The following is a 25,519-nucleotide window of genomic DNA, read 5'->3' as shown; positions in this document are numbered from 1 at the left end:
TGCACTTCTTCCCCTGAACTTGGGGAGAGAGAAACCAGTCAGTTGAGGTTGCTTTGTCCAATGCTACGATCTCCTTGGGAAGGAAATGTCCCGGGCCTGTCGAGCTGCTGGAACCAATACAGATAAACATACTGCTGAGAAGGATTAAACTGGTTTGTACAGCAGACATCCTTATCCACAGGGGACATATTTCATGACCCATAGGGGATACCTAAAACTATGGACGATACCAAACTCTACGTATACCTTGTTTCTTCCTAGACATACTTACTCATGATAATGTTTATAGATTAGGTATAGTGAGAGATTCACAATAATAGCTAATAATAAAATAGAACAATCATAGCAGCATATTGTAAATAAAGTTCTGTAACTGGGGTCTCACAGTAATCCTACTGAGCTGTACTCCCCTTTCTTGTGACCCTGTGAGGTGGTGAAGTGCCGATGTGACGAGGGGCGGGAGGGAAGTGATGCGGGTGTGTGACGTGGCGTGAGGCTCCTGCTGACCTGACCTGAGGGCAGGCACAGGAGCATCTGTCTGTAGACCGAGTTTGACTGCAGATAAGGGACACCTGTACTTACAAGGCACCTGGGGGAGAGCTAGGTGTAGGTTAAGACTCTTCCCTGTTTTCTTCAGCTAAAGCTTCTTGAGGAAGGTTTCATGGGCACAGCTTTGGGTCAAATGGGAGCTCAGGAGCATTTGTGTGTGAAGCCTGGGGCAGGGCGTTGTCATATCTGCATTTCCTTAATTGAAGTAAAGCAGAGATAGAACATAGGCTGTTATCAGGAGGTATTAGCTGATGTTTTGTTGGTTTTAGCATAAAACTAACAAAAGGTATGTGACAGGTACATGTTGCATAAGTGTCATTTGGGCTCTAAAAGGGAGTCCACGCTTCTGGTCCAGTATCAGTAAGAAATGCACAGTAGTGTCCTATTCCCCAGGAAGGGAGAAGGTTGCAGAGTGTCCTTGGGGGAACCAGCTCCACTGGAGAAGTGCCTTGACTGTTCTGAGATTTATGCGGCTCAACACCCAGGGGGGGTGGACTGAAGCCGTGGGTGTTTGGTAGAAAGGAAGGCCCACACCCACCCACCCACACAGGCCTATCCAGGCAGCATGGAGAAATGGGGAGCACACACAGTCACCCTGGAACTGCTTCACCCTGGGTAGGTGAATACAGGGGCCAACCACCAGCTGGTGGGACAGGAAAGTTCAGGGCAGAAAAGATGGGAGTCCTTGCAGAGAGAAATGCACTGCCCTGTCTCTGGGTCCCCTATTGACGTGATCAGAGTGGGGACATATGGAAGTGGGTGAGGGAATACTAAATAAGACTTTTCTATACATATCAAAGACTTCCTGCTTCAAAAGTGAGAGTAATGATGGTTTTTCCACAGGGTTTGTCAACCACCGACACCCATCTCAGGGGAAAGCGGAGCAGAAGGTCTGTGGTGTGTTATAGTATTGCGTTAGGTGGTGGACACCAGATTATTAATGTTTGTGGTTTTTCTCTTTTGCCAAGGTACGGACATTGCTGCAGGAGAAGAAGTTGCCATCAAGCTTGAATGTGTCAAAACCAAACACCCTCAGCTCCACATTGAGAGCAAAATCTACAAAATGATGCAGGGAGGAGGTATGCCCTTTACCTGTTCAAAGGAAAACCAGGGTTGTATTTGATGAGGGAGAATGGGTCATGAAGCATAGCCTCTGGTTTATTTGGGAAAGGGAGGGAAACGTCCATACATGTGACTCAGTCATGTGGCTTCCTTCAGCTACCAAGAGGCCTACTGAAGGCCTCGTTCAACATAAAGCATGATTGTCTATTTTTCCGTAGCCTCATGTTAACTAGTCGTGTCTTTGAACTCAGGGTTTGTGTGAATTGTGATTTTTCAGGCACACTTCTGATTGTTAGGTATGCCACCTCGGTCACATGGTTTGCTCATAGCTTTGGTGGGGAGTCACTTCAGACGCTTCTGAGTGAAACAGAGTTTGAACTCCGTGACCTCTCTGTCCCTTTCTAACTCAATTATTGTCCCAATTCTTCGAAACCTTCTCTTGGGCCTAAGGGTATCTGATGTCCTGATCTCAGAGTCTAACTTTTAGAATTCTCTGGACTTCAAGATAGTTCAGCTAAGGGAGCAGGTGGGGCTTTTCTTGGGCGTCTCAGAGTCCTGAAGACACCGCAGCATTAGGAAGGACATGTCCGTGCTTTGCCCCAAGAAGCTCCCCTCGGGAAGAAGGCTTTGTGTCTGAAGAATGGCTGCACTTCATCCTGTTAGGAGACCCTTCGTAGCAGAAGGTTCTGTGGTACTTTCATAGTTTGGAGTGCTCTCGGTGCCTTGCAAATGAAAGCTTGTCTTCAGAGTCTGAATTGTGTTTTTTCAGGTGAGAAGGGAGGATTGGTGATTTCACTCTGGCATCTTTACTCCACAAAAGTGGTTTAATCTGTGTTGCTACCAGCAACCAACATTTCTTGCTTTACACAGCAACACATGTCTCATACATATCAGAGCAACAGAAACAGTCCTGCAGGACGCATAACAGAAGAGGTCCAGGGTATCCCATCTCGGCTTTCTGGGGGCCTGAGGAGGCCATCGGTAAAAATGTCCTGGCCCCTGTGGGCCCCAGGGAGTGGACAGCAGAGGACCCAGCCATTGTGTCTGCCCTCTGGTGACCCTCAACAGAAGGCAGGCTTCTTAGGCATCAAGGACAGTCTACACAGCTTATCAGGTGGTGATGAGAAGATGACTCGGGATGTGGCCTTCGTGGTTGGGGAGGGCCTGATGCTGGGGGTTGAATAAAGCTTCCAGTTAAAAGTTGTGTTGAGTGTTAACAAGCAGCATCTCTGAGAATTTGCAAGCTGGAGGGCCAGAGGGCAGAAGGAAAGAAGACAGTCAGCCGATACCCCAATAGGAATTGGATAAGAGAGACTGGACAGAGAAGACTTTATTCCCTCCAGGATGGGATTTCTCTGTCCCTGAACCACAATCGTCTGCGGCAGGCCTGAGGGCCCAAGCTGCAGCATCGCATCTCACTTTGAATCCTTGCGTTAAGATTTATGCCCCTTCTCTTGGGCCCTAAAAACCTAGGATCTTCTCCCTTCTGGCCATCCTCCACGTGTAGATTGAGTTTTACTCCTGTTTCAAATGTGCACTTAATGGATATTATCAAGGTGCTTTAAAAAAAAAAAAAAAAGGTAAAGATATCAATTTTTGAAAAGAGATGATGTCCAGAAACGCAGAGCCCATGATTCTGGTAGTGTTGTGTGAATTCCTCCTAACCAAGATGAAGCTGCCGGGGCTGCAGACAGGATGCAGGGGTCCTCTTGCTGAAGGTCAGCCTTCTGCATTACATCTCATGCAAATACACACAGACCACTTGGTTGTGGTGAAGGGACGGCAAGTATCTCTGACTGTGGTTCTTAGGTGCTTTTAATGCTGCATCCTGGGCTTGCTTGCATGTGCGGATATATCATAGGAGGGAGCTGAGAGACTGCCGTGTACTCTGTAGCTTGCTGTGCAGGGTTGTGTAGACACTGCCTGGCCCGTGGCGGTGGTGCTGTGCCTGGCTAGAGAGAGCGGCACTTAGGCAAGCAGGCCGCCTAGGGGAGGAGTCGGTCTCCACTTAAACTGGCCTGTCTGCTGCCACTACAGTCCTGTGCAGAAACATGTCAGCCAGCCTTGTGTCCTGACTGAGGAAATAGATACGCAGACCGTTGCAGAACTTGCCCGAGGACAGAGATTTGAACCTGAGCATCGTCATGCCCAGGCCACTGCTGCATAGCAGCTCTGCTCCTGGGGAGGCATGCCGCTGCCCTGCCTGGCAGTCAGCACCGTGCCCCAGAAGCTTCTACCTGCCACAAGTTTGCTGGCAATGGTGGATTAAACACCTGGAAAAGCAGGAATAAACCTTGCTTAGTTGTGTTGGTAAATGACTTGGGGAGACATTATGTTCTTCTCAAAATGCAGTAGAGTGCCAGGTCCTGCTTAGACATCAACTGCTCTTTCCCATCTGGATGTCTCCAGGGTGGCTTTGGACCATCCCTTCTTTGGTGGCCTCTCAGTAGAGAACATTTGTTCAGTCCACAGCTCAGCTGCTTCTGGTCAAGGCTCAGGGCGGGTGTGGTGTGTGGGAGGGTGGAGTGGGCCATTTGTATAAAATCTGGGCTGGCAGTGAGGGTGAGCACTGAGCACGCATGGCCCTCACGGTAGAAGTGGCTGAGTCCCCCAGTTCCCTTCTCTCGTCCTGTGTTCTGGTCAGTTCCCATAGCAGAGAACATATGTAATATGTGGGGACTGATCCTAAAGTGAACACTCCTTACTCCCACCTACTTGAGTGGCGGCAGGACCCCAGCCCCACCTGGTGCTCGCGTACCAGTTCCAGTGTGCCCTGAGGGAGAAGCCATGGTCCAGAGTTTGCCCCTGGCATCCTTGCCTAAGGATTTTTGTTTCTCTGCCACCCCATAAGTAATTTGTTTTTGAAAGTGTAATGACCTTGTCTGGAAACATTTGGCAGTTTGTTTATGGTCGTTTTAGGTTTGAGTTGCCAAAAACTTTGTGAAAATTTGTATTTATTTGCATTAATGTCAAATACTGGAATTTCTCATAAGTAAAAATGGAAAGCATATGCCTGTTCCCGTCGCCTGGTTTTTCACCCCCAAGCAGAGATTTTGGTATCTTTGGACTCCCATCAAGTGTTGAGAACTGAACTACACGTAGTGACACTAGGCCACCCATTTGCCATCTGAATGGCCCGTGGGTGGGGGTAGCATGCTGGTCACTGCTGCCTTTGCCCTACCAGCCTTGCCTGCTCCTGCTCCCAGCAGTGGTGTGCATTTCCACGTTTCTGATCGTGCTGGCACCAGAGTCCCCGTCTGCGGACAGGCAGTGGGAACATGCTTGTGATAGCTTTATGGCTGATTGCTTCCTGGGGCCTCAGCACTTGATATCTAGACTGCTCAGGACAAAGCAGGCTACACAGAAAGCTGAGCATCTTCTCACCAGAGAACTCTTGAGAGCAAGGGCGCTCTGCCTTTATTGCATTCTCTCTGCTCCCTGATGCTGGGTAACAAGACTTTGGGATCGACCACTAGGAGAAAGGGTGCTGCCATTGAAACACCTCAGCGGTGTAAACAGACTCCGTGCGTCTTTGAGTCACATCTGCCTCACATGTGCAACATATGAACGTCTTTGGTATGGTTTTCACATACCGTTCAACTTTACTTTTGACCCCACGTGCTCCCAAGATGCCCTGTGCTGACATGGCTGCTGTTTAGTAACCTCCTGTCCCTAAGCAGTTCGCTCCTGCTTCCGGCCTCTTACTCTTGGGGATGGTGCCTCGATAGCACCCGATCATGTTTTCTGGTGCACAGCCTGAGAGTGGAATTGTGTCTCAGGGAGCAGGCAGGCCCTTGGCCTGCAGGATGACGTTGGGTGCCGCACCTGCCTGCAAGGACGTGTCCCCCCAGGATGGTCAGTTATGCAGGTTATTTCCCAGCTGCCTGGCATCTGAGCTTCTGTTGAAGCCACATCCTCTTTGGTCTCATCATCACCATTCCTCTCTAGCATGGCACGGGGTCCCCTTTCTAGCTCCAAAGACAAAGAAGAGCATTTAAAAATAAGGGTGGGAGAGGAAGAAATAAAACTTTGTTATTTGTAAAGGAATGGACCTCTGGTGGGTAGCTGGCTCTCACTCTACACATATCATCGGTTCACTTCATTACACCAGTACCAATCCGTTAAAGATGTCTGTGTCCCCCCAGGTACCATCCCATCTCTTCTGTATCTTCTGAGGGGAAAGGAAAGGGTTGGTGTGTGTGTGTGTGTGTGTGTGTGTGTGTGTGTGTGTGTGTGTGTGTTACACAGCAGTCACAGATCCCACCATCACATCTGTATGCTCCAGGGATGGCGTCACTAAAACTAGGGGCTCAGTCTCCTGCAATTCAAGAGCAGGAGGAAGCTTGGGAGAAGGCAGATAGGCACAAGCTTCTCTCCTTCCCCAGAAGTTCAAGATTCCACAGAAAACTTTGGTTTCCTGCATTAAACATGGAGTTACAGTCAACCATATCCTACTAAACCATCTTGTGGCCCCTTTGACATGCATGTCTTAAACCTTCAGGGACGCTCCTGAGTAACTTGGAGGTCCAGTCATCTTCCCTTCTTGGTTTCCCAGCCCCCCACCCCACACCTTTTCCCTAGGATTAGAGACTGAAAGAGGTTTGATCCCTCTAAATACAGCAACATGTTTGGCATGAATCACGACAAAGAACAGTTTTGACTCAGGAGGTTGGGGGCAAGGGATGGAACGTTTCTGGCTTCTTCAGAATTTTGTGCAAATCATTTAAGCATTGTGCAGCCAACCCAGGAATTGTAAGAGTATACGAGCTTTTGAGTAGGACAGGGTGGGTAGAGAAAGGAATAAGGTAGGAAGGAGGCAAGCTTTTAAAACAGAAGATTGGCCCAAATAGGAAATAGAAAAAAGGGGCACCAAGAAGAGATGGCTCAAGACCACCCCCTTCAACATATATACATACATACTTAAGTTGGTGAACAATAAAACCCCAGAAGAACATGGAGAAAGACCAGCTCATTCTGTTTACACAAGCCAGGCTGCCTATTGATCACCCAGCCGGCACCTTGTAAGTCCTCCAGGCCTAACAGACACAGTGATTCAAGGGAGTGGCTAGAAACCAGAATGAGGCACGGATGGTCCCAGTGCACTCCATCATACTCCCCACCATGGCACTAACCACTGCTGTGGCAGGGTGCTGGCCCTGGACATCAAGGTCTCTGGAAGCCCAGGTAGGAAAACCCAGCATTGTTCAAGGTTAAGGATTTGGGGCTTTGCTTCACTTAACCCACTGAGCCACCCAGGTGCCCCTGGGGCTTTGCTTCATACACACACACGGACCCTGATGTGCTGGTAGGCTGGACTGAGCCAGTGAAGGGAGCCCATGTCCTGAGATTGGGGGTCCAGAATGGGAGTCCATTGCTGGTGCAGACCAACATACCATAGTCGGGGCTTCTCAGCGCCTTTTGACCCCTTTGTACCACCTTTCCTGTTCAGACCAATGCCCAATCTTCTAGGAGAGAGACATCAAGTCACAAGGCAGCCCTGGTAAAATGGGGTGGTTCCTGCGCACCCCAAGTAGTTTTGCACGCTGGGGAAATGGCAAAGCATAGTCCTGCTCCAGAGTCCTGGGCTGCTGCTGACCCCCTCCCCGAAATGGCTTTGCCCCGAGAGAGAACGCGGTACAGAAAGAGCATCACCGAGAAATACGGGAACGTAAAACCAGAATGCTTATTACATCAAGAGCAGTTAGAAGCCATCAAGATCCGTCATTTATACAGGGTCAGGGCAATTGGAGTCCTAAAGAATGTGGGACCCCGGGCGTAGTTCTTTGGGACAGTGAGAAGTGACCTAGTGCCTCTGAGAGCAATGCCTGTGAGCTTACAGCAGCGAGTCTGCAGCTGTGGCCCGGCCACGCTCCTGCTCCAGAAAGCCTGCCCCCCCTCCAAGAGTCCTCCCCATGACTGAGAAGTGCCCGGAGTAGAGGATTAAGAAAGCTGTTCATGGGCGTTCCTGACAAAGATGCTGTAAATGTTTGCGTAGGTATTTGCGTGGACGTTCATTTCCTCTTCTCATGGGTAAATATCTTTTCTAGGAGTGGAATGGCTGAATCAGAAGTAGGCGAATGCTTTTCCCTTTTAATAAAGTCCAGCTGCTTTCCAGGTGGCTGTCCCATTACGTTCCCACCAGCAGTGACAGGACTTTGATGGTTGGTGTCTTTCAAACTGTCTGTGTCATCTGTTACTGAATTTACTGACATAAAACTGTTTATAATGTTCCTCTACTAGCCTTTAAATAGACGTAGAATCCATTCAATATTGCTAATTTGTGCCTTCTCTTATTTTTTCCTGATCAGTCTGATTAGAGGTTTATCAAAAATCTTCTCAAAAAACATGTGGTTTCAGTAATTTTTCTCTTTGTTTCTTTATGTTCCTTTCCCTTGATTACTGCTTGATCATTTTCATTTCATCTGTTTACTTTGGGTTTAATTTGCTATTTTCTGAGGCATTTGGTTGCTATTGATTTTCCCTAGGTGCCCCTAGAGCAGGTCTCATAAACCCTGATGTGTTGTGTTTTCATTTTTATTTAGTTCAAAAAACTTTCTAATTCCTCTACTGATTTCTCCCTGATAGGCGGGTTATTTTAAAGTGTATTATATAGCATCCAGATATTTGGGGGTTTTCCGGAGAGCACTCTGTTATTTCTGACTGAATTCCATTGTCATCTGAGAGCATACTTCGTACAACTTGAATCCTTTTAACTCCAGGCCTGTTTTATGTCCATCGTTGGGTCTGTCTTGGTAACCAGCCCAGGTGTACTTGAGAGTCCGAGGGCCTGTTAAGGACACCATCAAATTGTGTGTTTTGCCAGCTTCCGTGCAGTTTTACTTCACATGTTTTAGCTCTGCTATTAGGTGCACGAATGTATGGAGTGGTTATATTCTCCTGACAAGTAAGGCCTTTATCCTTTTGAAATAACAGGCACATGCCCAGAAATGCTCTCCGTAGCCTGCTGCACCCTGTGTGAACCCAGCTCCGTGCAACCTTCTGTCTAAAGTTGGTGTCCTCCTTAGAACCTGTTGTGTGCAGTGTTGGGAGGACTTAACGCTTGATGTGGTTCCTGACAGGCCAGGTTTGTTTTTTTGTTGTGTTTTGTTTTTTTACCATCTTACTGCTGGTTTTGGTCTCCCCTCCTCCTTTGCCTGTTTTTGGATTAATCAAGTATTTTATTTATATTTCTTTTGTTTTTTAAGATTTTATTTATTGGGGACGCCTGGATGGCTCAGCGGTTGGGTGGGTGCCTTTGGCTCAGGGCGTGATCCTGGGATCCAGGATCTAGTCCTGCATCGGGCTCCTGCGAGGAGCCTGCTTGTCCCTCTGCCTATATCTCAGCCTCTCTCTGTGTCTCTCATGAATAAATAAATAAACCTTTTTAAAAAAATTTTTTTTGATTGATTTGCAAGAGCACGAGCAGGGGGAGGAGGAGCAAAGGGAGAAGCAGGCTCCTCACAGGGAGCCCAATGCGGGACTTGATCCCAGAACCCAGGATCACACCCTGAGCCAAAGGCAGACATATGCTCAACCACTGAGCCACCCAAGTGTCCCAAATAGGCATTTCTCTTAAAGGGATTTAAGTAATTTTTAAAAATTTTAGATGTGGGATCCCTGGGTGGCGCAGTGGTTTAGCGCCTGCCTTTGGCCCAGGGCGCGATCCTGGAGACCCAGGATCGAATCCCACGTCGGGCTCCCGGTGCATGGAACCTGCTTCTCCTTCTGCCTATGTCTCTGTCTCTGTCTCTCTCTCTCTCTCTGTGTGTGTGACTATCATAAATAAATAAAAATTTTAAAAAAAGAGTCACAAAAAAAAAAAAATCTTAGATGTGAGGGATACCTGGGTGGCTCAGTGGTTGAGCTCCTCCTGCCTTTGGCCCGGGGTGTGATCCTGGAGTCCCAGGATCGAGTCTCGTGGGCTCCCCACAGGGAGCCTGCTTCTCCCTCTGCCTGTGTCTCTGCCTCTCTGTGTTTCTCATGAATAAATAAATAAAATCTTTATATAAAAAAAAGATTTATAAATCTTATATGTGAACTTCTGTTATTTCCAGTGCTTTCCATCTTTTTGTGTGGGCCCACACTTCTGCCTGGCATTGCTTGCCTTCTGCCTGAAGGGTGACTGTTCCCATATGTAGCAGTGCAGGTCTGCTGCTGATGGATTCTCCAGCTTTTTTATATCTGAAAATCTGTTCATTCATCTTGGTTTTTGGAGGTTTTTTGTCCTCGGTACTTGAAACATGTTGCCCCACTGTGTTCTTTTAGATGCCTCGTTTCTGACGAGTCTGCAGCCATCCTGGTCTTTGTCCTCTTTATATAACGTGGTTTTTTTCCGACTGGTTGCTTTCAAGATGCTCTCTTTATCACTAGTTGTGAGTGATTTTATTAGCAAGTGTGGACATTTGTGTGATGTTCTTTGTGGCCCTTGTGTGTAGGGTCGGCCTAGCTTACATCTCTGGGTTTGTTGTCTTCATCCAGCTACTTCCAACATCTCCGGCCCTCTCCTCCCTCTTTCCTGAGTGCTCCAGTGATATAAGTATTAGGTGGCTTGAAGCTGTTCTTGCTGCTTTTCCAGTAGTATCTGTTGCTATGCCTTCGAGTCATGCGGCTTTTCTTTTGCACCATCTAATCTCAGACACTAGTTCTCATCTATAAAAGTTGGATTTGAGACCTTTTTTTTTTAAGATTTTATTTATTCATGAGGGACACAGAGAGGCAGAGACAACAGGCAGAGGGAGAAGCAGGCTCCCTGTGGGGAGCCCGATGTGGGACTCAATCCTGGAACCCCGGGGTCACAACCCGAGCTGAAGGCAGATGCTCAGTCACTGAGCCACCCAGGTGTCCCAGATTTGAGTCTTGTATAAATTTTCCATGCCACCCCTTTGTAGCTTTTTTGACATGGAATATAATTAGAATATATAATAACTTTTAAAATATTTATTTATTTATTTTTAGAGAGCACACACGAAGGGAGAGATGGGGGGGGAGAATCTCAAGCAGACTCCTTGCAAAGCACAGAGCCTAACACGGCTCAATCCCATGACCTTAAGATCAAGAGTCAGACATTTAACTGACTGAGCCACCCAGACACCTCTATAATAACTTTTTTTTTTTAAGATTTTTATTTATTTATTTATGAGAGACACACACAGAGAGAGAAGCAGAGGGAAAAGCAGGCCCCATTCAGGGAACCCAATGTGGGATTCAATCCCAGGGCTCCAGGATCACGCCCTGGGTGGAAGGCAGGCACCAAACTGCTGAGCCACCCAGGGATCCCTATCATAACTCTTATTGTGCTTCTCTGCTAATTCTAACATCTGAACCAGTTTCAATTGATTGTTCTCAGTGTGGATGTTTTCCACTTCTTTGCATACCTGGTAATCTTTGGACGGCAGACGTTGTGAATTTTACTTGCTCACCTGCTTGGTATTTTATTCTGTTCCTCAGGTTCTTTCTCTGCCTAGTTATGGGATGAAGTCAAGTTATTTTTGTCTGTTCAGTTTTTGCATTTCTGCTGACAGTTGAGGCAGGAAGGGGGCAGCCTATGGCCCACGCAGCTTGTGTCCCGTCTTTCAGGCCTGGGTGTTGTTCATTGTCTCATGTTCAGTGTTTTAGAAACCATTTTTCCACATGTTCTGAGTTATGTTCAGTCTTCTTGTTTTTGTGGGTGTCAGGGCAAGTTAGGCCCCCATTACTCCATCTTGGTTGATGTAGAGTAACTTAATAATAGTATCTGCTTCTGAGTCAGGGTTTCTTATACCAAACACATTACTCATAATGGAAAAGATCGATATGTTCATCTTTGTTAGAATTTCTCATCAAAAAGCTCCAAAAGAAAAAATATGCCTGACATAAAAGCAACAATGGTTTAGTACCAAGAATTTTTTTAAAATTTTATTTATGTATTTGAGAGACAGTGTGCTTGCACACTCGCACAAGTAGGGGGAGGGGCAGAAGGAGGAGCCAACTCCCCTCTGAGCAGGGAGCCTGACACAGGACTTGATCCCAGGATCCTGAGATCATGACCTGAGGTGAAGGCAGATGTTTAACCGACTGAGCCACCCAGGAGCCCCAGAACCCAGAATTTTTAAAGAACGGCTATAAATAGGCAAAAGACTACCTGGTACAGAAACTGCAAAAGACATGGGTAGACATTTCAAAGAAGAACAGCGTGTGGCCAATAAGTATATGGAAGAAAGATCCAAATTGAGAGTTCATTGACACATTCTCTCACACCCACTGCATTTTGATGAAGAGTCAGCGATCTGCCTCCACCAGCTCACTGCTGGTGGGTGTGTGGAGTGGGCTCTCCGTCTTAGGAAACAAGGTGACATTATCTTGCAGAGTCAGACAACTTGTGCTCTGTGTTTGTAGGCATGTGCCTCGGGAAACAGGATGTGAACAAGAATTTGGTGTAGAAGAATTTTATCCGGGGACATGAATAAGGGTGTATTTAGTAGCACCGTCTGTAATGAAGCAAACCCAGATAGTCCAAAACATCTATTCCAAAGAATAGATGAATTATGATCTGTTCTCCAAAGGGAAGACTATACAGCAGGCATACTTCTTAAAAAGCAATGTAGGGGGCACCTGGGGGGCTCAGTGGTTGAGCGTCTGCCTTCGGCTCAGGATGTGACCCCGGGGTCCTGGGATCGAGTCCCACATCGGGCTCCCTGCAGGGAGCCTGCTTCTCCCTCTGTGTCTCTGCCTCTCTCATGAATAAATAAATAAAATATTTTTTAAAAGGCAGAAAAACAATTAGAAATATAAAATTCCATTATATTAGTTTCTGGTGTATAACATAGTGACTTGACAGGCCTCTATATTACACGGTGCTCACTATGGTGGATGTGGTCACCGTGTCCCGATAGTATTATTGACTGTATTCCCTGTGTACTGTACTTTTCATACTAGTGACCTTTTTATTTTGTTCTTTTTCTTTTGGACTTATTTTATAACTTGAGAGATTGTACCTTTTAATACCCTTCACCTATTTTGTTCCATCCTCTCTGGCAACTCTACCACTTTTTTTTTTTTTTTTTCAAATTTTTTTTTTTATTTATTTATTTATGATAGTCACAGAGAGAGAGAGGCAGAGACATAGGCAGAGGGGGAAGCAGGCTCCATGCACCGGGAGCCTGATGTGGGATTCGATCCTGGGTCTCCAGGATCGTGCCCTGGGCCAAAGGCAGGCGCCAAACCACTGCGCCACCCAGGGATCCCTCTACCACTTTACTCTGTATTTATGAATGTTTCTTATTTGCCTGTTTTGTCCATTAGATTCTACATAGAAATGGAATCCTATGGTATTTATTTTTCTTTGACTTATTTTACTTTGCATGATATTCTCTAGTCCATCCATGTTGTCTAAAATGACAAGACTTCATCCTTTCTAACGGCTGAATGTTAAACAGGCATCCTTCTTTATTAAAAGCAAGGGAATGATAAAGTCCTGGATAGGTCATTCTGTGGGGAGTACAGGAGTGAGTGGAGAGAGGTGTGTAACGGTAGGCATAGTTATGAGGAATGACCTGGGTCTGGGTAGGTGGTGGGCTAAAGACCTTTGCTTCATTCTGCTGTGTAACTTAGCTATTTTTTTAATTTGTTCTCATGAAACATGTAACACATTTTTAAGTAATTAATTTTCAAAGTGAAAGGGAGTTGCCTAGTTGGTATCACAACTTAATAGAAAGCTGAACTAAAAACTTAGTTTTGGTCAAGGGCCCCAGCCCTCAGTGTTCACAACAGTGACGGGGGACTTAGTACAGATGAGAGTAGAAGGTGGATACCCACAGGCCCACATCCCACCAAATAGTGATTGAATGAGTAGATGGGAGGGAAGATCAAATCTGAGTACTATATGTAGATGCTCTGCCCTCAAAAAGCGGAGCAGGACCCCAGCCCATACGGGCCGCATGGTCTTCCCAAAGAGAACAGTCACATGCCCTGAGGACAATGAACACACCCCAGCCAGGGGTCACGGCCCATCCTCGGTGATGAGCAGGGACCCCTGAGTGACGCGATGAGAAGCCTTCAGCTCCGTGGTCTTCCTCCCCAAACCCATCGCCCAACGTGAGACATGTCCCGATGGAGGGAGGGTCCCAGCACCCCCAGAACTGCTGGGCCACCTGAAACCAAGGACGGGAGAGCCAGCATGGCCCAGAGGCATCCGGGGAAATGTGACGTTCCGGGCGGAGAGAGGGTGTGACGGGAACCAAGGAAACCTGAACAGAGTGTGGACTTTGGTTAACCACAGGGAGCCTGTGTTGGTCCCAGATTCGGATAATCCGAGGACGGGAGACGTGGGGCGGGGCGGGGCAGATGGGGACTCAGCTTTTTTCAGAGGAGCCCTTCTTGGTCTGCTCACTTCCCCCCTCCCCCCACCCGCCACTGGCCTTCCATTCTTTACTTGGTGTCACTTCTAGCCGCTGCCCGCCTGGTCTTGGCCTCATGGTGTGTGTCTCGTGGGGTGTGTGCCAGCGTGCAAGCACAGGCATGGCGGGTCTCTCTTGCAGTGGGCATCCCCACCATCCGGTGGTGTGGTGCAGAGGGAGACTACAATGTCATGGTGATGGAGCTGTTGGGGCCAAGCCTGGAGGATCTCTTCAACTTCTGCTCGAGGAAGTTCAGCCTCAAAACTGTCCTGCTGCTTGCTGACCAGATGGTAAGAATCCATTTTTCTGAGGTGACAGGGAAGCTGGGCCCCTGACATGTGCTTGCTGTGACTCAGAAATCTGGCAGCTCGTTCAGGGACTCTTGTCCTTGTCTTATGCCTGTTAGTGCCCAGGGACTGAGTGAGAACATTAATCTTTGGTGCAGGATCATGCGTGCGGGCTGGGCTTGGAGACCACCCCACATGGCTCCAGTTCCCTCAGGATCCTGTGTGTGCTTCCTGGTGGGACCCTGCAGGAAGGACTGCTGGTGTAGATGCGTGTCTGGGAGTGATGGTCCCATCAGGCTGCCGTGGGTCCAGCCCCCTGAGAGCCAAGAAGGGAAAAAGCCCGGGCCTGGTTGGGGTACTAAAGGTGGTCCAGTCAGCATCCTTCCCTGGTTGTTGAGTTACTCAGCTCTGGCCGAGGGCTGCAAGACATGCAGCTGAGGGCACGGCCCTCACTCTGCCAAGCAGGTGCCTTTCCCGAGGCTGCTGCTGGGATTCGATCTTGTCATTACTTCCCCACCTACAGATTAGTCGCATCGAATACATTCATTCAAAGAACTTCATCCACCGAGACGTGAAGCCAGATAACTTTCTCATGGGGCTGGGGAAGAAGGGCAACTTGGTGTACATCATTGACTTTGGGCTGGCCAAGAAGTACCGGGACGCCAGGACCCACCAGCACATCCCCTACCGCGAGAACAAAAACCTCACTGGGACGGCGCGGTACGCCTCCATCAACACGCATCTTGGAATCGGTGAGCCCGTGGGTGGTGGGGTCTCCTGTGCCCCTGCTCACTAGGATGCCTTGGGCATGTCCATCTCTTGGCTCAGGGAAGGGGCAGCCTCCTGGGGGAACCCTGGGAGTGGTCAGCATGTTTGGCATAGAGGCTGTCATCAGTGCTTTGTGGCAAAGGCTGGTTCTCCAGACTCTGGAAAACCCTCTGTGAGGTGTGGTGGGGGCAGGTGAATGATGGTTTGGGCTTTTTGACAGTCCTTGTAACGTTGGGGTCACTCATCCAAGGGTGTCACAGTTTCCTAAGGGCACGTCAGGGACAGCTGCTGGTGAAACAAAGAATCCAAGAATATTTTTCTGTGGTTTCAAAAGTTCATTTTCACAGTAAGAGTGTGTCTGAGCTCTCGGCACTGTGGCTGCAGGCACACACATGCTGTCCTTGACCTGTTTCCCATCTTTTTCCAGAACAATCTCGAAGAGATGACCTGGAGTCACTGGGCTATGTGCTCATGTACTTCAATCTGGGCTCTCTGCCCTGGCAGGGGCTGAAGGCAGCCACCAAAAGGCAGAAGTATGAACGCATCAGTGAGAAGAAGATGTCCACCCCCATTGAAGTGCTGTGTAAAAGCTACCCCTGTGCGTGTCCTCGAGTGCAGGCGCCGGGCCAGCCCGTGGTCTCCAGGGTCAGGGAGGGCACTGGGAGCCAAAACAAGGCACGGCCCCTGAGGCCAACTCCCAGACAGTGAAGAGTGGGGTCAGTGGCCTGTCCTTGAGCTGGCGGCAGCCTTCTGTCCCCAGCGCTCATTTACCTTCCGGGGCCATGACCCAGGGAGTTTCCCTTTGTTCCTGTGGAGAAATGCCCCAGCTGAAAGTAAGCTGTGCTCTGTAGTGCTGGGTTTCCTTAAACGAAGGTTCCTCCCAACGTGACCAGTGTTTGTGATGCCGCGTCTCCCGTCTTAAGTGTGCGACCACAGATGTTGGCAGTAATGTCAGTGGCCAGGCGGTCAGGTATTGCTAGTTAGCGCCGAGTCTCTTATTTTACAGCTGAGTTTGCCACATACCTGAATTTCTGCCGTTCCTTGCGTTTTGACGACAAGCCTGACTACTCCTACCTGAGGCAGCTCTTCAGGAATCTTTTCCACCGCCAGGGCTTCTCCTATGACTACGTGTTCGACTGGAACATGCTCAAATTTGTAAGTGTGCCACCAGCTCGTTTACATCATGGTATGGAAGGGGAAACAGCCGGTCAGCCAAAGGCCTCTGCTGGACGAGGTGCAGGCTTTAGAAGGCACATGCGCTGCATTGGGGGAGCCGAGCCTACCTGTGAGGGCTGTGGCCTAGGTGGGGTCCACCATGGGCGGGAGGTTCTGAGAAGCAAGTTACCCATCGGGAGAGCAGAGGCGGCACCTGGTCGGTGCTGGGCCCCCTGGAGCCAGCAGAGGATGTCTCGCAGGTGCAAGTCTGCCCAGAACCGAGGCTGTTACTTGAGTGATAAATCTTTAATTGGAAGGTCCTTCTATTATCACCGTCCACGTGGCTAAGAGCACCGTGGTTGTGACTGCCTGTGATGTTGAGGCACGGGTCCAGAGAGCGTGTTGTGCGGGAGGGTATGGCCAAGGGCTTCAGCAAGGTGCGGTCACCTCTTGCCCCTCCTCCTTCCGACGCAGCTGTGCAGGTGAGCGAGCGGGTGGGTGCCTGGAGAGGTGCTAGACTGTCACTGACTTTGGTACCTGGCTTATCAAATGGGCACAGGTGTTTGCGTGTGACTGTGTGTAGAACTTGAGCTCTGATGTTTTTCTTCTCTAAATCTGCCCGCCCACCCTGAATCTCTTATGAACCTAATTAATTAATTTTCAGACACTGTTGCCAGAAAGTTTCAGGGTTTTTTGTAACTTCATCTTTTGTTACAAATTTGTTCTCCTTAGTTATGAACTTAAAACAGAAATTGGAACCTTTCCAAGGTAACAAGATCTGACAGAGGAGCAGAACCTCCCCTTTGGAGGGCATAAGACAGACAGACTGGTTCTGTGGCCTTGGCACGTGCAGAGGTGATGCCCCACAGGGGAGATGGGTGCCCCACGGTGGGCTGGCTCAGGATGTACCACCCCACATCGCCCAGAGTCTGGGCCATCTTCTGGCATCATCCCCCTCCCAGCGGGGCTGGCTACCCTTCTCTGGGAAGGGCCGGAGAATGAGTCATGTCCGCTTGGCGGTGTGTGCCTGGTGGTCCAAGCCCTGAGCTCTGCGCTGCCGCTGGGAAGCTGCCACAGGCGCTGTGTGTTGTAGGTGGGTGTGGCTGCAGCTGAAAAACTTCATTTACAGAAACTGGTGGCTGGAGTTGGCCTGTGGGCTGCCCTTTGCAGACTGCGTTACAGCGCTGTTTGTTACAACATGGCGGGTTTTGCACCCCCTACTCTGGTTCGTCATTCACTGAGTATAACTAGCTGTTTGTGCTGGGAGCACAGCCAGTGAAGTGGTGGCCACTGTGCGGGCCTTCCAGGACAGACCTGGCTGCCTGCATTCTTGTCACATGGGCGCTGGCCCAACATGTGCCCTGGGGCTGGCAGTCTGGGCTCTGGCTGGGCCCGCTGCCCACCAGACGCCACTGCTTCCGCGTGCCTCTGGGATCCCCTGGACACCAGCACATCGGGCCCGCCACTGACCTGACCTCCTGCAATTTCTCACCCCAGTGTGGATGCTCAGTGGGGAGAGGCCACCCATTTCCCATCCGTGTTTGGAGTTCGGTGTCAGGGACACCTCGTGCGTGCGCTCACAGGGTCTAGGGGCAGGCTGCTGTCCTAGAGGGAGAGCCGCCTCATCCCGGCCGGCTGTGTTGCTGCGGATGGCTTCTCTAGCAGCAGGTCCAAGTGCGCCTGGTGTGTTCTGGAGTCGCAGGGGACAGCCTGTTTCCACCAAACCCCGTTCAGTCTGGTCTTACCCTGTTTCCTTCGCAGGGAGCCAGCCGGGCCGCTGATGATGCTGAGCGGGAGCGCCGGGACCGAGAGGAGCGGCTGAGGCACTCCCGAAACCCAGCCGCCCGCGGCCTCCCCTCCACGGCCTCTGGCCGCCTGAGGGGCACCCAGGAAGTGGCTCCTCCCACCCCCCTCACCCCTACCTCACACACTGGTGAGTGGGCAAGCACCACGTCTCCTCAGCAGGCACTTGGGGGTTTCTGGTTTGTATGTTGGCTGCTCTGGCTGAGCTGCAGGGCCCCACACGGGTCCAGGTGGGCGCACCTCGTGGGCGAGGCTGTGTGCTTGTGGTTCCCGTAGACTCTGGTTTCTGAGGATTGGCCGGCCCGGGGACGTCTCTTGCACAGGACTTGGAAGGCCCTGTCACCGTTGTTTCTCTTTCTTGTGATTCCGAGTGCTCCCTCGGAGGCTCTCAGTACCTGGTGCTTTGCTCCCAGGAAGGCCCGCCTGGAGCCAACACGCTGGCATCCCTGAGTGTTTCGTGTGCTCTGCCCACCACTGCTGAGCTCAGAATCGGGGTGCAAGCCGGCCAGGGTGCAGCAGCACCCACCCCTCTGCTCGTGGATGCTGAGGAGAGGCCCCCTCACACCGGGTATGGGGCTGCCCCAAGCCCTCACCCTCGCCCCTGTCTCCCCCTCCAGCTAACACCTCTCCTCGGCCCGTGTCCGGTGTGGAAAGAGAGCGGAAAGTGAGTATGCGGCTGCACCGCGGCGCTCCTGTCAACATCTCGTCCTCTGATCTCACGGGCCGGCAAGACACCTCCCGCATGTCCACCTCACAGGTACGCGCACCGCACGGGTACGCGCTCTGGGCTCGCTGAGGTCGGGCTGCTGCAGGCCTCGGGCCTCTCTGTGTCGGGGCTGCTCTTAGGGCGCCAAGCCGAGTGGGATGTGGGTGCTGACGAGCTTGCTTCTTTCCTTCCTCCTCCATGTCTGAGTTTTAACTGGAGAGGGACACTGCCTCTTGCTGCCGTGCAGCCCCTGGGTTGGGAGCCCAAGGCGGACGAGGGCTTGTCTCCCCAGCCGCGGGTACAGGTGATGGGGCTTTTTCTCTTCTGCTGCCTTCCTTGCAGCCCCAGCTCCATCCCTGAGCCAGCCCTGGACTCTGGGCTGCCTTGCCATGCAGACTGGAAACGCCACATCTCACACCACGTGTTTGTCATGGGCACACACAGCCTGTGGGGGGACTGCTGGCGGCCCCTGTAAGGTGGTGTGGACGAGCCTGTTGGAGCCTGGCTCCAGGCAGTGTGCCGCGAGGGAGGGTTCCCGTCTTCGGAAGTCCCTGTCTGCTTGTCTTCTGACAAGGCAGGTGTTCTCAGGGAAATGGCTGGGCCGCGTGAGGCCCCTCCGCTCACATCCTGCTCTTCCCTCTGTGGCTTTGGTGCCGTGGCTCTTGTGCATTCACTCACGTGCCCTCCACAGATGAGCTCTTCGCACGCACATGGACTTTCTTCCTCGGGTACCTTTCAGGGTCCTCTTGTGCGAGTGGCGGTGGGGTCAGGGGATAGAGCACCCACCTGAGCAGGTCGTTGTTCCTGTCTCTGCTGGGGTCCTCCGGGTGCCTGTGCCCTGTGGTGTCTGCTGGGTGGCAGGCACTGATTGAGGAAGGCGCTAGAGTGCTGGGCTGTTCTCAGGCCTCTCGTGGCTGGGTTAGCACTGGGCCGTGCTGTGGGCACGCGCTTGGGGCTCGGTGTAGCTTATTGGTGGATTGGTGGGTCGAGCACCTTGGCTAGGGGAGTGCGGGGTCTGTGAGAACTGCTTGGAACCCCAGTTCTGCGGTGTCTGCTTGGTCTGTGTCCTGACCTTTGCTTTTAATCAAGTGAAGTGGATATAGTTCACTATAAACGCGTCCAGTTTACCAGTATTTATGCCAGAAATGGGTTGTTTCTGTATAAGTTTCTCCCAGAGAGACTTAGGGTGCGGATAGTTTGAGTTGTGGGGCCTGGGGAGTCTGGCCAGGGTTATGAGATTGGGCCCACTGTGGCTCCCAGCCCCACACCCCTCCTCCTTCCCGCGGGACACAGAGAGGGCTCCAGGCTTCTTCCCACAGGCCCCGGAATCCATGAATCAGCAGCCAGGAAGCGGTCCTGGGCGATGTGTGCCCACGCGTGGCCGAGAGTACAAGCTTGTGGCCTGCTCTGGGTCTGTGGACGCCCCGGGCTCTGTCTGGACTCTGGACCCACAGCCTGGGCCTCCGCCAGCAGAGATTAAGGAAGGAGCAAACTCTCTTTGTGAGAAAAGAAAGTGCCTGAAGGGTTTGGGACCCCTGAGGGAAAGGAAAGGATTGGAGAGCCTGCGACCCCTGGGCTGAGCCCAGCTCCTCCTCTGCGGCGTGTCCAGCCTCAGCCCACACGCCCCAGGAGCCTTGCCATGAGGTCCTGGCTGGGACCAGCTTGCCACTGGGAGTCCCGTGCGCTTGTTCTTTTGTCTTTGCTTGTGAAGAAGCCGCGGGGCTGGACAGGAGGAAGGAGTCTCCAGAGATGTGATTTGCGGTTTCCCCCTCCCCCTGAAAGGAGCACTGGTCACCCTAGAGGGTTTCTTAGGATCTTCACATTGAGGACACAGTTAGTTCCTGGAGGTGTGTCCTCGATGCAGCCCTGTCCCATGGATGTCCTTCTCTGGGGTTTCCTGATCACCCACCAGCGCCCTTCCTTAGGGGACTCTGCGAGAGGCTCCTGCCTTCCGAGGGGTGACAGGCACCCTGCAGGACAGCAAGAGGCTGACCCCCATGTCTGCCTTGGTGGTTTAGAAGTTCCAGAGCAAGGGCAGTTGCCCCAGTTTCTACGATTCTTCAGGTTCCATTCACATTTCCCCCAAAGACAGTGGGGTGAAGGTAGACCGGTGATGCTTCTGTAAAGCAAGGGTGGCCCTGTCCCCCCTGGGGCTGAGGCCATGTTCCGCCAGCTTCCCCCGTGGCTGCTGTTTCTGTCTCAGTTCTTTGTGCACGCTGAGGAGAGGCTGTGTCCTGTGCAGAGGTAGCAAGTCCAAGGAAGTAGTTGATCTTCAGCAGGAAGGTGCTCGAGCCGCCCGCCCGCCTGTGGGAGGACCCTGCTGACTCTCCAGCTGGCCACGGGGAGGGGCCGTTGACACCTGTGTCCTTTGTCCTGAGCCCCCCGCCGTGGCGCACTCCGACTTCCAGGAGGGTGGCCGCTCCTCTGCCCGACTCCCTTCTCGAGGGCGGTTCGTGCTAGAGCACAGTGCCCTCACTACCGACCCGGAGTGTGAGTCCGGCTTCTCAAGCAGGGCAGCACGGAGCCCAGAGAACATCCGGTCAGTGAACCTTTCTGCGGGTTTTTCTCTCTGAGAAGAAAAGGCCTCCTGGGTCCAGTGCTGTTAATAGGATGCGTCCCGGTCTCTGAGCCAGTTACTCCTTTCAGTTGGTTGGTTTTCATGCTCCCGAAACAAGACCTGCAGCCCTTCCGTCTTCCTCGTGGCCAGTCCGTGCGTCCTGGTGGGGCTGGATGTCAGGTTGGCTCACTGCCGGAGGAGTGAGGAGGCTGTGCCTGGCCCCTTGTTGGCCTCGTCAGCCGAGCGACCCAGAGGAGCAGCAGTGGCTGCCTTCGCCCGGGGGCCACTCACCAGGTTCCTGGGGTCCCCTGTGAGGCGGCGCGGCCAGTGGTGGGCCTGGCTGAAGTGAGGTGAGGAAGGCCTCCGTGCTCGTGCCAGCAGAGCCCTTACCAACAGCTCTCTTTTCCCCCCACCTCAGAATAGCATTCCTTTCGAACACCACGGCAAGTAGCTGCACGTCTCCCCGTTGGAAGGCAGCACCGGGTGAGTGTGCTCATGTCGGGTCTTGTCAGACGGCAGGCACCGGGCGGGCGGGCGCTGACCACCCCTGCGTCCACCACAGGGGTGCGCAGGTGGGACTGGGCTTGCATGCCAGGTGCTGCAGGGAGAGAGACGTCCCTCCGCCCAGTGCTTCTCCTCGTGTGGATTCTAGAGCAGACCAGGAGTCCCCGAATGGGGCGGCCCCGGGACCCTGCACACCATGGGCTGGCCATCGGCCCCACGGCGGCGTCTCAAGAGTCCGGGGCCTGTGGTGGGAGCAGGCGCCCAGGGCTCTGCACTTGCGCTTGGCTCCAGTGGCCCCGGGGCCGTAGGGCCGTCGAGCCGCCCGGCCCGGGGTCCGTTGTGCGGGGCGTGTGTCGTCTCGTGCTCAGCTGAGCGGGCCGTGCTTGGGGGGGCTCTTGCGCTCTCGCTGCGGGAGTCCTGGTGGGCTCTGCCGCCCTGGCTTGGTCACTCTCTCCTTTCGCATTGATTTCTGTCGTTTGTTTTTCTTTTCGAGCTCGGTCTCTGCTCAGCGTCCCATCCGTGCTGCCGTCTGTATTAACCCGTCACAGCCACAGCCGCCTGCTCCCCTGCCGTTGGCGCATGTCGGTCGGTGACACCGCGGCTCCTCCCGGCCAGGCCTTGCCGCCACCGGGCTCCGCGGTTCCCACGTGACTGCGTTCTCGGGGGCAGCTCGGTAGGAGCTGCTCCTCGCACCTCCCCCACGGGGAGCCCCAGTGTCCACCCGGCGCCTGGTCCCCGCTTTCAAAACACCAGGTCACTTTCCAGGAAGGAGAGCGGGGAGCAAGTACCTCTTCGAGCTTGGACTCTGTCTGGTCCGATCGTTCTCGGGCTTCTAGCTCCGTGGCCACCTGGCCTCCTCGCTTGCATGCCTCTTCTCCTTCCCCGTCTTCCTGTCACTCGTCCTGCTGAGCACGTGTCCTGGACGCACAGGGGCCGCCCGGAGTGGCTGGGGCGCGGGCGTCCAGAGTAGGGCCGGGCAGCGTCCCCGTCCCCTCGCCGTCACTGCTGTGTTGTGCCCGAGCCTGACTGGCCCCGTGCCTCTGGCCTCATGCTGACCTTCTCCTGTGCTTTGGCTCCGACAGATTGCCGGTCGGGTGGCTTCCAGTGCTCTTCAGTCTGTGGTGCACCGATGAGAACTCTCCTTTTTGCTGTGAAGGGCAGACAATGCATGGCTGATCTACTCTGTTACAATGGCTTTACTAGTGACACGCCCCCCGGTCTAGAACCGAAATGTTAACACCGGGAGCTCTCCAGGCCGCCCACCCAGCGACGCCCGTGGGGGAAACAAAACACAAACTAAACCGGACAGACTCCAAAGTGCTGCCGTCGCAGGGGCTGCACCGAGGGCCCCCCACGTGGACTCGGTTGTCACGGGCTGGGAAGAAAAGCAGAGTGTGAGAGACAATTGCAGAGAGAACCAAACTCCCGCTCCCTGCTCCCTGACGAGCCTACTGTAACCACCGATCTTCTACTTGGTTAAGACAGTTTTGTATCATTTTGCTAAAAATTACTGGCTTAAATCTGTGTAAAGAAATCTGTCTTTTTATTGTTTCTTTCTCGTCTGTTTTTGCGGTCTTAAAACAGATGACTTTCAAGCACCCGGAGCAAAGGCTGGTGTGGAGTTTCAGTGTAGGACAGAGCGAGTCAGGGAGCAGAGCGCGCGCGGGCGCCCGTCCTCTGCTTTGTGGTCTGTCGTGTGGTCCGCTGTGGAGAGGGGTTTTCTCACCAGAAGTGCTGTCCTGTGTAGATGTGTGTAAGTGACGTGTGTGCGTCTGTGTGTGTGTTGTGTGCCGTGTGTCCCGTGGCCTCATTACGCTGGTGTCGGCTCTCACTGTCCCCCACCTGCACCGGAACGCCTGCGCGACACGGGCCTCAGAGCAGTTAGCGGGCACGGCGTACCCGATTCCCCTGGATGCGGCGAGGAGGCACCTGAGCACGGAAGACCTCGGAAGCCAAGGCTTTGTGTGGGCGTTGCTGGTCCCTCAGGAGAGGATTTTCGAACAGAGAGACATCGGGCCTTTCCTTGGGGTCACGTGTGGCTATTTTGGTGGTGGTGTTGCCTCAGTGTCTTTGAATTTGGGAAATTTTCTAAACAGACTGTAAATGTGATCAGTGTAGATTGGCCTCCATGTGTGTGAACCTGTGTGCTCGGAACCCAGGACGTGTCTGCACTGTGCTGGGCTCTCCCGCGGAGGCCTTGGGCCCAAGGGGATCCGCCTTGAAGTGCCAAGAAGCTGGTGACTCGACCTGGCCGTCCAGGAGGGTGTGGCGTCCCACACTTCCCTCCACCACCTTCACTGGGGCGTAGCGAGCCCCACAGGGGTCAGGGAACAGGGCAGGTCGGAGTCTCGCAAGTGTGACCCTCTTGGGGCCGCTGGCTCCTGCCGGTTTTTCCGGCTGCCCCCTCATTCTGTAGCAGGTAGCGGCACCGGGCCATGCGGCTGCCAGTAGCTGGGAGCCCCCGTTGTGAGAAACAAGGTGCAATAATGGGTATTCATGGGTACTCCCACCTGACCACCTGTCACCCCACTGCGAGTGCTGTGTCTGCCCCCAGGCCGCTGGCACAGGACGCCAGGACTGGTGTGTGCTGACCGCGCGGAGTGCGTCCGTGCTGCTTCGTGAGTCCCAAGCGGGCTACTCTGTTTTGGGGTGCAGGGACTTGGCCAGATGGGGCTGTGTTTCTGGGAGAGCAGTGTGAGCCTGGGCAGGTCAGGGTGAGTTGGGTGCTCTTCAGAGCGGGGCTTGCCCCTGTTGGCGAGGTGTTAGCAGCTGCAGCCGCCCATGGATTGCCGGAGACCCGCTAGGGGCAGCTTCCCACGCTCTGCATCTGGGCTTCGACCCGAAATTGCTGGATTGTGTTTGAGAGGTGGGCCCAGATCCTGGGCCCTCAGCTGTGCGGCCGTCCGTCCGTCCGTCCGTGCACACTCGCTGCCCTCCCACTGCAGGAAATGTAGTTGCAACGTCTGTATCAACCTGTGTATTGGTGGCCAGTCTCTGACTCGGCACGTTTGTGTGATCACTGCATTTATGTGCTTACCCACCGTGTAAATAATAAACCCGTGATGACTTTTACCTTTCCTCCCCGCCCTCCGCTGCTCTTTATTTCACAGAGAGGTGTCTGTGTGTAGGTCAACCACGTGAAAACTGATTTCCTGAGAAGGGGCGTTGCTGTCTGTGTGGGGCCCGTCGGCGCCATCTGTCAGCTGGTCGGCAGCAGGCCACAGGGACGGGCCGCCACTTCCTGGGTCCCAGAGCCGACACAGTGCAGCCGTGCCCACGCGCCAGTCCACGTGGGTGGGTCTTCTGGAAACCCCCCCCCCCCCCCCCGGCTTAACCACCTTCACGAAGCTGGCGCCGAGCTCTGCGGCCCCCGGGGCAGCCCAGGAAGGAATACTGCCACCTGCCTGGAGTATTCTGGGGAGTGAGCAGCGTGAGAGCTGGCGTGCCTGCTGCCACTGAGGGGCGCGCATGGTTCTTGCGAGGTGGCATCCAGGGGCCTCTGCCCAACCAGGGGGCTCAGGGCTGTCAGCCTCAATCCCTCTGAGGGGCCACTGCTCAAACCCTGTGCCCAGGGCTCTGCCCTCCGCCCCTCCTCACCCCGCCACTGCTCCCAACCCCCCAGCTCCATGGACCTTCTGATCAGCCGACGGCTCCCAGGTGGGCCCCTCCCTTTGTTGTGCTCACGGCCTCAGCTTGCTTCTCCCGCGTGAGCTGTTGAAGCCCTTGAGCCCCCGACCCCACTGCACAAGAAGAT

General features: G+C 52.9%; 1 protein-coding gene across 3 annotated transcripts in view; it reads left to right on the top strand.

Annotated features, from left to right (window-relative positions):
• The window catches only part of CSNK1D (casein kinase 1 delta), a 33,756-nt gene that overhangs the window by 6,006 nt on the left and 2,231 nt on the right, over positions 1-25,519 (top strand). The window contains exons 2-10 of one of the 3 annotated variants that reach the window (XM_041724341.1): positions 1,518-1,628; positions 14,127-14,275; positions 14,796-15,024; positions 15,468-15,638; positions 16,047-16,195; positions 17,957-18,128; positions 18,616-18,755; positions 21,680-21,744; positions 22,848-24,843. In XM_041724341.1, coding sequence (XP_041580275.1) covers positions 1,518-1,628; positions 14,127-14,275; positions 14,796-15,024; positions 15,468-15,638; positions 16,047-16,195; positions 17,957-18,128; positions 18,616-18,755; positions 21,680-21,712 — 1,154 coding nt within the window. In that variant the 3' untranslated portion in view covers positions 21,713-21,744; positions 22,848-24,843. Of the gene's footprint in view, positions 1-1,517; positions 1,629-14,126; positions 14,276-14,795; positions 15,025-15,467; positions 15,639-16,046; positions 16,196-17,956; positions 18,129-18,615; positions 18,756-21,679; positions 21,745-22,847; positions 24,844-25,519 lie in introns of those variants that run through there. The other 2 variants (XM_041724340.1, XM_041724339.1) reach the window with 2 other exon arrangements.

This window comes from Vulpes lagopus, chromosome 12, assembly GCF_018345385.1.
Source record: "Vulpes lagopus strain Blue_001 chromosome 12, ASM1834538v1, whole genome shotgun sequence".
Taxonomy (NCBI): domain Eukaryota; kingdom Metazoa; phylum Chordata; class Mammalia; order Carnivora; family Canidae; genus Vulpes; species Vulpes lagopus.
This window is presented reverse-complemented; position numbering and strand designations above follow the sequence as displayed.